This window comes from Zalophus californianus, chromosome 1 (genome assembly GCF_009762305.2).
Source record: "Zalophus californianus isolate mZalCal1 chromosome 1, mZalCal1.pri.v2, whole genome shotgun sequence".
Taxonomy (NCBI): Eukaryota; Metazoa; Chordata; class Mammalia; order Carnivora; family Otariidae; genus Zalophus; species Zalophus californianus.
Genome location: NC_045595.1, coordinates 105994725 through 106008751, shown reverse-complemented (window position 1 = coordinate 106008751; position 14027 = coordinate 105994725). Strand labels below are relative to the sequence as shown.

Below are 14027 nucleotides of genomic sequence, written 5' to 3'. Positions count from 1 at the left end.
AGATATATTGATCTTTTTTCTTTTCTGCACCCTTTGTTTACCGTTTATTTCAAAGATTGCATTACTGGTTAGTCAAATGAATTGGGTTTAGAAATATCAATGCAAATGATTATTTTTCAATTATAGGTGCCAGTCTAAGCATGGTTTATCCTAAATCCAATGTGGGCATTTTTGTTACACATTTGACAGTAAATTTCCAAAGTTCCTTAAAAAGTTAAATATTTTGTGAATATAATTTTTTTAAGAAATATCTTCAAGCTATATGCTTATAACTTTTGAGTACTAGGAAGCTGAGGTAAAGCAAATAGCAAAATAACCACATAACATCTAACTTAACACAGTAAATTAAGATGAAATGCAGTAAATAACTAATGCATAAACTATCTGAGATCATGATATATAAATAGGTCACAAACTTACTTTCAGTTTCTTTACCAAATTCATGTATGCACGTTTGTTCTCTTCAGATCCCCCTGGGGATGCATTTGATAGGTCTGAGGCTAAGGTTCCATTGATTAAAACACCCAGCATGTCAAGAACTGTTGTGAATAATTCACTAAGGGGGGAAAAAAATAATTATTTTCACCTTAAAGCAAAACCAAGATATTCTTAACTAATAGCATTTTTATTTAAGGCACAGAACTTTTCATGGTAACTAATAAGATGTGACACAGTTTGTAGTCAGGATATCAAAGCTTCTACCATGCACATGTGCAGCATACTACGTGTCAAGTAAGAACATACTTGTTAGTGTGCATGTCAACAGTTCCAGAAGTAATGATCTGGAGTAGGAGAAGGGCCCAGTCTGTCGTCCATTGGGTGCTCCTCTGCACAGTGTCAAACATTCCACCCACCTGGCATGAAAAAAAAATACAATTAAACTTTATTACAAAGAAAATACCATCCCAACACTTTATGTAGGAATTTTGATTCGTTAAAAAAAAAAAAAAACAAAAAACAGTAACAAGACTCTATTTTATAGGTTATCATATCTTCTCTTTTACCTAGCTACCTATTTATCACTGTTTTTGCTTCCTTCAGCACGGGAATTTGGTCACTCAAACAAAGGGGGGGGTGGGGCAGAAGGAGAAGGGGAACCTGAGTGTGGGCACATCAATATGAATTAAATAATAGAAAAATTAACTTTCTTTTGTTCCTAATCTTTCATAATACCCAGTTTTACAATATAACTTTAGTCCAATCTGAATAGGTCAAAAATCAGGTAAGTTGATTATCTACAACTTTGTGGTGTTCAATTACTATTGCATGTAAGCCTACTGTCATACTAACACTTGGAAATATCCAGTAACACAGAAGATTGAGGAGCAGGAGGCCTGGCCCCCAAGTCTACTCATTCACATGTGGGAATTAAGTTAAAAGCAACTGCCAGGGGCACCTGGGTGGCTCAGTCATTAAGCGTCTGCCTTTGGCTCGGGTCATGATCCCAGGGTCCTGGGATTGAGCCCCGCATCGGGCTCCCTGCTCAGTGGGAAGCCTGCTTTTCCTTCTCCCACTCCCCTTGCTTGTGTTCCCTCTCTCACTGTGTCTCTGTCAAATAAATACATATTTTTTAAAAAAATAAAAAAATAAAAAATAAAAGCAACGGCCAAATATCAGGCAAGCCCTTCTCCAGAGTAGCCCTCGCTGAGGCTTGTCCAATAGGAAAAGAAAACATCAAAGAAATGTGCAATGTGTGAGAAATTTTAAATGTCTGGATAGCATTCCTGTCGAATTTGTTTTTTTGATCAATATGATGGAAAGTCTGACAAAAGTTCGACTTATGGCACATTTTTATATGGGTCTTTAAGTGAGTATAATCAAAGCTAATTCATCTCAAAGCAATAATCTTCTCAGACCTACTCGTAGCACAAACTGAAAAGAAGGAGAGATTCCCTGGGGCAGGAGGTGCAGAACACCAATGTCCAAAATACCTATGCCCTCTAGAAGTCAGACCAGACAGGAAGGTCAGCAGCAAGAAGGACAGACACGTGAGAGACAGGGAAGTTGTTAGAGCAAACAGTGGAAGGCCTCACACCTTGTAATGAAGAGTATGACCATCGAAGGAGTGGAATGCTGGAGTTATTTTCACGTTTAGATAAGTGTAATGGAGGAAAAACACTAGAAATGCCCCTTACCAAATTTAGGCGAAGTTGCAATGCTTCGTGCATCATCTGCCGTGCTTTTATGTCATCTTGGTATCGTTCTTCTCTCCAATTACTTAAAATCTAAATCAGCAAATAAATGGAAGAACCCAAAACTTATTTTCCCTATTAAAATGGATTTTTTCTTATATTTAAAGTTATATTGAGCTTCTTACTGAGTCAAAAATAACTCTTACTTTAACGAATTAATAAACAAAGCAAAATAAAATTTTAGCTTTCCTCCTTCTTCCACGCAGGCAGAAATCTATTTCTTGCTCATTGCCTTTCTAGGTGGAGGAAGAAAACTTATCTACTTACAGTCCTGTTAATAAGTCTTAGAAAATGCTTTAAAGGAAGATGAAGTTAAAGATTAACAAACAAAAAAGATTTTTTAAATATGTTATTTCACTGGTCTTATTAAGATAAATATTGAATAGACAGAATTATATTTTATATCAGTTCTGTGTTACATTTCTAGGGACCTATGAACCCTAGCAAATGTATTATTTTGATGTTTTATTGAAGGGGGGAGTCTTGCTATCTTACACTTCTGTCTTCATTGATAAAGAATGTATATACTATTTTGAAACATATGACAATTTTCACATCAGTCAAGTGGCGTATTGTTCTACAAAGTGAGTGCTTTCACTGATTCAGACTAATGTTAGAAAAGGGAAGGTTTGCTTAGGAAAAGCAAACCGCAAGTGGGCAACACCCTAGAATCAGATGGCAAGGGCAAAGTCCCTCCCCCTACTGCCACGCTCTGAAATATGGTAACTACTGAGAATCATCTTATGAGTTAAAATGAGTCACATGGGGAAGTAACCCTGCCCAACAGATGAATTGTGAGTATATGGCATGATGAGAGGAGAGCATTTCTCCAATCTCATCAATATAGAGTCCTCTCCCAAGTCTGACTTGAGGGTCCAAGACAGTAAACACAAAACTGTATGAGAGCTTTCATTCTAGCAACAGGACAAATAAAAATAAGACAAATGTAACAAGTTGCATGAACTAGGTCAAGGGGATACAAAATGACTGTGGTCCTATTTTTGGAAAGTGATCAGGGAGAGCCTCCATGAGGAGGTGACACCTGAGCACAGATCTGATGAAATGAGGGAACAACCCTGCTATTATCTGGGAGGAAAGCCTTCCACGTAAAGGGAAAAAAAGATGCAAAGGTGCTGCAATGAGCATCTGCTTGCTAAGTTCAAAGGATAGCGGAGCACCTGGGCGGCTTTTAACAGTCAATTTAACATCTGTCTCTTGCCTTCGGCTCAGATCATGATCTCAGGGTCATGGGATGGAGTCCCGCCTTGGGCTCTGTGCTCAGTGAGGAGTCCACTTCTCTCCCTCTCTCCATCCCTCTGCCCTTCCCCCCAGTCATGCTCGATTGCTGTCTAAAATAAATAAATTAAAAAAATAAAGGATAGCAATGGGGTCAGTGTGAAGAGTGGAGTGAGCAAGGCATGACTAGTAGGAAACAAGGCAGAAGTGGGAGCCAGTGCCAAATCATGTAGGCCTCTATAAGCCCAGACTTTGAATTTTTCTTCTAGGTATAGTGAGAAACATTGGAGTACTTTGGGTGCCAAAGTAACAGGTGATTTACATTTTAGAAGGATCACTTTGGCTGTTGTGCAAAGGACAGATCTCTCATATCTAAAAAGCGGGAGATGACGAGAGGACCAAATGAGTCAAGTACCCTTGTTCACATTCATGTAGTACCATCTGCAAGAAAGACATGATGTCATAGAAACGGAGGACCACAGGAGGGTTCCATTTGGCTCTGTAAGCGGATAAAACATCCCACATGACCAATCTACCTACTTTGCTTTTCCACACTTTCCAATTTCTAGTTTCATCACCTGGCTTCCTTGAAGTACACAGAATGCAAATACCCCAAAGAGTGACCAGGAGAACTGTGGGTGGTGGAAAGCCAAATTTCAACTTCTTTGTACACAAATCAATATACCTTCTGATTTTGAAATTAGTACTTTACACTCAACTGGCATTGGTCTGGCTATGGCAGGAAAATAAAACTGAGGGACGCCTGGGTGGCTCAGTCGGTTAAGCATCTGCCTTCGGCTCAGGTCGTGATCTCAGGGGCCTGGGACTGAGTCCCACATTGGGCTCCTTGCTCAGCTGGGAGCCTGCTTCTTCCTCTGCCTGCCACTCTCTCACTCTCTCTGACAAATAAATAAATAAAATCTTAAAAAAAAAAAAAGGAAAGAAAGAAAGAAAGAAAATAAAACTGAGTTTCTGAACAAAGAGAGCTCAAGCTGAGACCCTCCAGATAGGTGGGGATGGAGCTGGAGAAGCTGGAGAGAGGTTCCTCTGTCTTAGCGCCATGCCTGCAACACACATTGCTCAAGCACCTCTCCCACGATGCAAGATCAGGAGAGGAGCAGATATGTCAAAGTTGTACACAGTGTACAAAATATTATTTTTATAGGGCACAATGCATAATTACTGTTAAAAAACTGTGAATCTTGTGCCTAGAATGCCAGGTAGGAAAATAGGACATGGACTGTGTTTCCTTGCAGCTAATCAAAATATGTTGTCGTCTTATTAGTTTAATCTCAGTATTTGAAAGGAAAACAAATTAATGTCATTAGAAAAATACTTGCCTGGCTTAATATTCTAGTATACTTTACCTGATTAACTTGATTCTGAAGAGATGTTAGGAGGCCTTCCCGCTGTTCATCTTGTCCCTTAAGGCAGGTAAGGACCAGTGAGAGGAAAGGTTGTTGACTCAAAAGAGACATACTACAAAGGAAGTAGTAAGAGCATATCTAGTTAGAAAGGATAGATTACTTCCTGTGCAACATAGATCTCTTGCCTTTGGGTTATTGGCTTTTATTTATTTTACTACTAGAAAAGGAAAGGGAGTAGTAAATAGCCAAAGCCTACTTAAAAAGTTAAATCATAGCTCTATTAAAAAGATTAAAAGCCACTGTGATGATTCTAAATAATTTAATATGCTCTCTTGCCCTTGAAGGCATTCCCAAACTAGCATAAATTCATACTGCAAGAGCATGTTGGGGGAGTGCAGTGAGAAGAGAATTTCTATTTTGTATCAGTAAGCTGAATTGAAGATGCACATCAGCAGGAATATCATTTTATACACAGAAGAAAATGAAAAATTTAAAAATTTGTCACACAAAACTATTATCTTAGAGTCAAGGAAACAGGCCTATATGATTGTTGTGCTGATGTTATTTTTTAGCACATTTCTTAAGACCAAACAGGGTATTGAGAGAAATAAGATCAGCACCTAGGTCTGAGGATCCCAAAGCAGTGAGCTCGTTAGTGACCCACCATATCCCATAGCCTCATCGTAAGAGGTGTTAAGGCATTTGAGTTAAAAAATTCTATTTTAAATTGTCATTTTATTAATATTTCTTCAATTATTGGAGAACTAACAAATCATATTGACAAACTAAGTGCTATGGCGGAAAAAAAGTTCTTAAAAGGAGATCGAAACCCAAAGATTTCAATATGCTTCATCCTCTACCAGCAGAGCTGAGAGATACTGACTTGGGAAGGGTCATCTTTAAATTTTGCAATACCATCTGTGTCCCCCCAGTGGGAAGGGAGGCAATGTACATGCAACCATCCATTAGCAAATTAACTTCCAGAATTAAAACCGAGTCATCGGGTTGGCTGACTGACCCTCGCAAAGGTAACACCCAAAACAACAGGTAACAAACAAAATACATATAAAAGAGGTCTCTACGAAAATGCACTTTAGTTAAAGATCAGGGTCTCAGAAGCCAGACAACCCGGGTTTAAACTCAAGTCTCACAACTCCTTAGCTGTGTGTCCTTGTGAAATTAACTTTTCAGTGCCTCCCTTCCTTCATCTTAAGAAAGGTGTAACGAGAGCACCCACCACATATGATTGCCGTAATAATTTAAAAGTTCATGTATGTATGTGATGAGTTTTATACAATGGCATTTCATAAGGGCTCAATAAATGGTAGCTACTAAAATATTATTTAGGGGGTAAGAACTATACATGTTCAGAGTTTTGTTTTTTCTTCTTTAAATGGAAGAAATCTTCATCATTCCCCTTTACTCCTGAGGTGCTAAATTCATATTCTCGCATTAGAGCACAGAGCACAGCTCTGTTCTTTCTCAGTAACAGAGTCAGTTTGCAAATTTTATTATTTCTGGGGCCTAAAATAAATGAAGTAAAGATTAAACTTAGTGGTTTATAAATTTTAGTATTTAGTCTAGAACAAGAGCCCTAAATGTTAAAAATATTACTATCTTAGGGCCCAACAGGACAGAATGATAAATAATTCTATGTATTGTAAATATAAATAATTAAAACCATGAAAAGTAATTAAATGTAGAATATAGGGACTAAATGGATATCCGGATCTGATTCAACAGGTCTTCAGTGAGGCTAAGAAGCTGGTATTTTTAATGGCTCAGCAGTGATGTGGGTACACAGGCAGAACGAACTGGTGTACTAAATATGTTTAACCTGGAACTTCTTAGGATCCGAGCTTTACCTAACAGATTATTTTCATTTCCGTTTAAAAACATAATTTCAGTACACTCTGGGTACACTGACCATGTATGTCTGCAAGATGCCACTTGTTCTGTCATTCCTTAAGCCCTCCCAAAAAGACACACCTTGCAGCCATACCTTTTCTGTTTTTGTCTGTCTCTTTCCTTTTTTGAAGAGGAGCCCAAGTGCTGTCCCTTCTCCAGCTCCTCTCCAGCAGCTTTTAGTACCCTTCCTTGCACAGAGGTCGGCAGCCTGGCAATTAGGGGGGCCACCAGCCACACACCCCTGCGTTCAGAGGAGCTAAAATCAGAAATAGGTGTTATACCCAAGGAGGTGTCCTTTTCCTTGGCTCTCACAGTCATAACAGAAACTCCAGGGGAAAACTATCATGAATAAGAAACACCAATTATCCTAAAATTTCCCTTTTAACTCTGTACTATCTTTCCTCTTGCCAAATACCAGATAGTTGAACCCACTTTTCCACTCTTGCTATGGAGGGCAATAAAACATGGCGTTCTAAAAGAATTAAAAAAAAAAAAAACATTTTTAAATCTATTAAGTGTTCTTCTATGATTTTAGTTCTCTGATTAGCAACAGTCCTTTTGTACAACAAGCAACACACTTTACTGTCATGGTTAAGATATGAAATGTTCTGATGATGTTTAAGCATATTAATAACCAATTTATAAGATTTTAAAATTCACTAGTTATACTTTACACCCAAATGATGAAATACAAATCAATCTGCCTATCATGATTATCCTTTGTGCAACACTGCCAATTAAGATGGCAGAAAAAGTGCTTCCTATATAATGAAGTCTATAGAACAGAGTAGCCTTAATTAGACAGTAAAGAAATTAATCTCTTCTGTGTGTCACATGTAGTTCCAAGGAGTCTGGATGTGGTAAACACGGAGACATCTTTCATCATTGTACCCTTTAATATATTATAAAATAATGATAACTGACACAAATAATTTCACATTCCTGCAGCTTTATGAAAAGTAACACATCATGCAAATAAAAATATACATTACATGTGAAAAAGTGAACACAGCCCAAACTGCAGGAAAAAATACCTTAGAAATGTCTTTATTCCATTCTGCCTCGTGCTACTTGTATCAGTATTTCCAATCCCATTTGGGTTGAAGAGACCCATTCCAGAATTAGAAGAATTATTGTTCAAGTCAGCAGACTGTTGGAATACCTCTATTGTTGCCTTTGCAATATTATCCAGCAAGTTGTTCATTTCAGCCACTGAACCAGAGCCCTGGAGTTACACATAAGAAAACTAGCATGCATATGTTTTACTTCATCCTCCAACATCAACGTGTTCTTCCTGTTCTTAAAATTTTGTATATATAACACATCCTTCCAATATATATACTCACAGGGTCCTTCAAGCACTGTTTGATCATTAACTGAAGTTCTAGCCAGGACTGCCTTAGTGTCCACTGCTCAAGATTCTGGGGAAAATGGAAAGAATTAATACATCAAGGATACTGAACGTGTCTTAAAATACAATAATTCCTTGCAGTATTCCCTCTCTCAAGAAAGAACAGAATAATCATACAGAATAAAGGAATTTGTAGGGATCAAAAGGCTTCCAGGTCCATTACATACATTCATTGTAGACACAAATTAAAAAAAACAAACATTAAAATAATGCACATCTGGGGCCCCTGAGTGGCTCAGTCAGTTAAGCGTCTGCCTTGGGCTCAGGTCATGATCCTGGAGGCCTGGAATTGGGCTCTGCATTGGGCTCCCTGCTCAATGGGGAGTCTGCTTCTCCGTCTCCCTCTGCCCCTCCCCTTGCCTGTGTGCTTTCTCTCACTCAATCTAATAAATAAAATCTTTAAAATAAATAAATAAAGTAATAAATAAATAAAATAAATAAATATAATGCATATCATATGCATTGCATTGGAAGATTTCTGTCTTAATAAATAAATAAAATAAATAAATAAAATAATGCATATCACTCAGCCAGGCACTGGAAATAAGACAGGGATTTCTTCTCCCAAAATCTATTTATCTAAGCAATCCCATTCCAAAATAATTCCCATACTTTTTGAATAATATATTTAAGACTATCCCTCCAGAAAGCTTATGTCTCATCTAAATACAGTAGACTTAAAATATCAATGTTTATATTATGATTGTATAGCATCTGCAGTATCTATATTTACCTAGCAATGAAGTACAGCAATTGCACAGAAAAGAAAGTTGGAAGAATAAAAATCAGAACTGAAGTCAAGAATTAGTTAGCACTGAGCAAAAAAAAAAAAAAAAAAAAAAAAAAAACTGTTACATGACAAACACAATCTTTAGACTCTTAATCACTCACCTGAAGAATACGCTTAATGTGCTGTCTTTGCAAGTTGTCCCCTTCCGTACATTCTTTAATACCATGAGGATAACAGATAAGCTGTAGTAATTTCTGTGCTTGCATATTTGAAAGCACAGGGTCCAATATAAGCTCTTTGTCTGTGCATAATCTTTCAGGTTCTTTTAAGCAATGTTCTCCTACCCATTCCTAAAAAAAACAACAAAAAAAAAACGGCTGTTAGATTGACAGGCAGAGACTTTCTATACATGAATGTAATAGGTACTAAATCATGTTGCACAATGGAATATAAAGCAGACAGAAATCTTCCAATTAAAAAAAAATTACATGAAAAAAGTAGGTGGGAAAAATTTTGAAAACAAAATTCCTGGTATTTTGACTTCCTAAGCATACAAAGTGGGACCTTGGTTAAAAAACATACTGAATGGAGCACTGGGTGTTATACGCAAACAATGAATCATGGAACACTACATCAAAAACTAATGAGGTAATGTATGGTGATTAACATAATAAAAAAAAGTTTGAAAAACAAATATGCAAAAAAAGGAAAGAAAAGAAAGCTAAAGAAACTAAAGAAAATATTGGCGTATAATGGTAATGATTCTCTATTATTACATGTCTTCATTTTTATGTAACGCATAGTATATTCTGCTGAATAGAAAGAACAGAGTAAAACATTTAGAAAACTGTCTTCATTTTTATATTCTAAATGCTATTATAAATATTTGTGCATATCTACTTTCTATACAGTTATTTTCTTAGAATAATTTCATAAAAGCACAATTTTTGGGTCAAGGAGTATAACAAAATTTAAAATTATTGATACATATAGTCAACTGCCCTCCAGAGTTTCTACCAATTTAAATCCCTATCACCTTTTCTTTATCATTGCAAACTCTTATACTATAGAAGAAATCATCAAGAGAGTGCAATTTGAACCCAGATCTGTTTCAGAGGTGGCCTAGTTTCTTAACTATACCAGGAGCCCAATGCTGTGTATCTATTAAAGTCACCCGGGGAGCTTGCTAAAATTCCAAAGCCTAGGCCCCATCAAATAAATATCTGATGGTGGGGCCCAGACATCAGTAATATTTTTCAGGGATTAAAACTGTTTGACCTTTGGTGCTTCTGGTTGGGAACCCATACACAACTGCCTCTCACTATCTATATGACCATTTCATGAACTTTAACCATAGTTACAATATGCCCTAATAAAAACATGACCCTGTTAACATAATGTCTCCATCAAAATGGAAAATAGTATATATGGTATGCCATGTTTTCTTTTTTTATATAAGAAAAGAGAAATTAGGGGAAAAAAGGAAGATAAATTAAAAAATAATAAAACTGATCACCAAGGGCAGGAAAAAACACAGGATAGAAGAGCCAAGAGACAGAGAATACATCTCTTAGTACTCCTTTTTGTGCAGTTGACTTGTAGAAGCATGCTAGTCTAAAGCAGAGCTGAGGTGGGGAGGAAGAAAAAGGGAATCTAAACTGAATGCAAACAGAAACAAATGAAATCAATTCTATTTTAAATGAGTAACATCCATACTGAAGGAGAAAGTTCAAGAAGATTTTTAACACACAAAAAAACAAATCCTCAACTCCTTTTCATTTTTTCCTAGTGGCATAGGTGTAGCAATTCTCAAAACTATTTCAGGTGTAGTACCGAATTAAGTACATGAATAAATGACTGATCTTACTGGGAGCCAGGGTTCTTGCTGTGGAAGACAATATTAATATGGAATGGGGGAATGCAAAGAACTAAGTGGAGTTAATAGAAGTGGATGTATCAGTATGAACTCATGAATATACACAGACATTTATGTATATGCATGTATTTTTTCCTACCTCTGTCTGCTGAAAGGGCTTCGAGACAAAGAATACCCACTGCCTACAGTTAATGAGCACCACAGTGCCCATATCTTGGTTTCTAAATACCATCCTCTACTAACTAGAACCAGAGTTCCTTGGAGGAATAAGTAACTCCAGGTTTGGAACAGGGAAAGCACAAGGTGGGCCAGGAACTAAGAAAATACTTGGGGGGGGGGGGGGGGCAGGGAGGAAGGGATGGAGACATGTCAAAATAACTTAAAAGCCAGGATGAAAAGGTTCCCACTGGACAAATCTGTGACAATTTGAACATGAAAATAACTAAGGATAGTATTTTATAATCCATATGGATAACAAATAAATAAGAATAAGGGGAAAAAATTAATAAGGGTAGGCTCTCTTTAGAGTACAGTGCAAATCACTAACTATAGAGGAGTTGGGGGGAAAAGCAATCACCATTTTGCAACCGTCATATAAAGACTAGTTGGGACAAGAATCAAAATGAATGCTATATGGGTGGTGGAGTTTGAAGAGCAGGATATCTATATTGTCTCAAAATGTCTCCCAATGACTGTTTACTGATTGCAAGGGGAAAAAATGGTAACTACACAGCAGCGAGATCTTGAAACCATACAATGGAGACACCTTGATCAAAACGATCACCACCAGTGAGGTGCAGATGCACATCATGTGCCTTCAGGTGTGACTACCCTAGAACACAACATTACTTCTGTAGCATCTTGGCCAAGATTGCATCATCTGAAGCTAATCTATGGGAAATTTCAGACAAAATCAACATTATGGGACAACTGACAAAATTGAATATGGCCTGCAGGTGAGAAAAAATTACTGTACCAAGGCTAAATTTCTTGTTTTTTGGTAACTGCATTTGGTTATGTTAAAAAGTAAACACTAAGGTATTAAAAAGTAAAGATTCATAATGTATGCCATCTACTCTCAAAAGCTTCAGCAAAAAATTAAAAAGTATATGCATCCACATTCACACACAAATAGAATCATAAAGCAATGTGGCAAAATGTGAACAACAGGTGAATCTACACAAAGGGCATATACACTAGAGTTCTTTATTATTATTATTGCAACTTTTCAACAAATTCAATTTTATTTCCAAATAAAGTTAGCAGGAAGAAAAGGACCCCCAATGTGCAAGTTGCCTACAACAGTGAGCATTTCTCTCATAAGAACAATTATACAGTGAAGTTAAAGGCAAATTAAATCTGAAAAATACCTGCTGACAGATAGTCCTCAGTACATATCTAGCATATTCTTTTAAATTGGCAGTTTCTATGGAAATGCTTTTCCCACAGGATTTTGAATTTTGTGAGGCAGTCCAGATATCATCGGCATTCCCATCACGTCGTAAACCCCTCATGGTGAAGTCATCATTCTTTAAAGAGCTGACATTGTTATTGCCAATTTTGGCATCTCCTAAATAATAGAACCACAAAAGCAAAATCATGGAAGTTCAAAATATTGCCAAATCCTTGAGAAGTAAATGAAGCAAGTCTTCAGGGACTTAAAATACGTGAATGGCATCATTATGGCATAGACAGTTGTTCAGCAAGAGAGAGAACAGATCAAGAGAATAATTGCAAGAACCCAGAGAAGTTTCACTGGACATGGAAAAAGAAGCATATTCAAGACTTATTCCTTTTTTCGTTTACAGAGTTAAGTATGTGTTCACTGAACTTGGAAAGGCCATTATGAATCATACTTAATAATCAGAGAACATTGATTTCACCAATATTTCAAGCACAAATGTATTCAATATTCAAATTCATTTCACTTATAGATAAGGAAAAAATGGGTTACTCACCCTTCTAGATGTCCCTTTTCCATTTCTTCTCTTACAATGACTTATTTTCTATCCATAGGTCAAGAGAAAAGTTTTGCCTTAGCCCACCTTACTATCAACTTCTTGACAAGAGAGATTTATTTCCCTGGGAATGGAAAAGGGCAATGCATACTAAGGAAGCCCTAAAACATAGGGCACTCATTGAATAACCCAAGTCTCTCACTTTCCTCTCTGTAAACATCCAAATTAGAAAACCTCACCAGATCAACCTCTAATATACTGAGTCAAATGAAACTAAGGAAAGGGCTTCCCTCGTAATCAAGTTCTTGGGGACAAAATGGAGCAGAATGTCTAAATAGCTGGAAATAAATCCTCTCCAGCTGTTAAAGACAAATCACTATCATATTTTAAAGTGAGAGAATTGATAATAAAGACTACCAAATGACAACAGAGCCTCTAAACTTTTGCCTATTTACCCACAGGATTATAAGCCTTGAACAAGAAAATTTCTTGGAACCAACAAATGAGTTTAAATGAGGCCCCTCACTACCCACTATGAGTAAAACCAAGCCCAGATCAGTGAAAAAAGCCTTTTAAAACCCACAGGTCAACCAAGAAAAGGTTTTGAAAAATTTGAAAATTTGAAAAATCAGAATGGCTTAGTGAATATTTATAAAATTATAAGAGGAGGGGAGGAATAAACAATGCTTTTCAAATCATCAATATCTTATATCATAAATTCCTCATTAAAATACACAATAGAAAAAGTGCCAATTTCACTTCACTCACAAGAGTTTATTTAATTCAACAGAGCTCCTTGGGAGCTGAAAGATACGTACCAAAATTTAGCATACTTTCTCCCACCTCTGGGGATATAAAGAACTATTTCTACACCTTAAGGTAAAACTACTACATAAATTAAAAACCAATTTCTAAAGAACAGTTTTAGCTCCCAATCTCAAAATAGATCCTGGTGGACAGGACTTGAGAGAACATTGGTAAGGACAGGGTAAGGTAGAGAAATTAAAACTTCCATAAAAACAAAATCAGAGAAACAAACACCTCTGACTAGGAAATCCTCAGATTCTCATTTAGTTTAGATGTTAGGATGACAGAGAAGGTACAGGAGACTGTGCCAAAACCTTCTGTAACTGTAGAAAAGAGTGTTCAGAGACTACCCAGTCCAAGGCTCTGCTGACATCCAAATGACCCAATCCTGATTTCTCAGACTTGAAGCATTCTCTATCTACCAAGAACTGACGTGAATTACAAAGATCGAGGAAAGCCAACCAAAGATAAATGAACTGGTTATTACACATGGATATTAAAATACAATTATGTGACTCTTTAAAGAGGCTGGCAAATTTTAG

General features: G+C 36.8%; 2 protein-coding genes across 5 annotated transcripts in view; one reads left to right on the top strand and one right to left on the bottom strand.

Moving 5' to 3' along the window:
- The window catches only part of MED12L (mediator complex subunit 12L), a 316798-nt gene that overhangs the window by 44334 nt on the left and 258437 nt on the right, over window positions 1-14027 (bottom strand). For all 4 annotated transcript variants that reach the window (XM_027583927.2, XM_027583929.2, XM_035727727.1 and 1 more), the window contains 9 exons: window positions 12091-12290; window positions 9006-9194; window positions 8050-8124; window positions 7738-7928; window positions 6798-6959; window positions 4796-4907; window positions 2136-2225; window positions 745-854; window positions 421-556 (listed from right to left, as the gene is read on the bottom strand). In XM_027583927.2, the coding sequence (XP_027439728.1) occupies window positions 421-556; window positions 745-854; window positions 2136-2225; window positions 4796-4907; window positions 6798-6959; window positions 7738-7928; window positions 8050-8124; window positions 9006-9194; window positions 12091-12290 (1265 nt within the window). The remainder of the gene's footprint in view (window positions 1-420; window positions 557-744; window positions 855-2135; window positions 2226-4795; window positions 4908-6797; window positions 6960-7737; window positions 7929-8049; window positions 8125-9005; window positions 9195-12090; window positions 12291-14027) is intronic.
- The window catches only part of P2RY12 (purinergic receptor P2Y12), a 45016-nt gene that overhangs the window by 102 nt on the left and 30887 nt on the right, over window positions 1-14027 (top strand). The gene's annotated exons all lie outside the window — the stretch shown is intronic.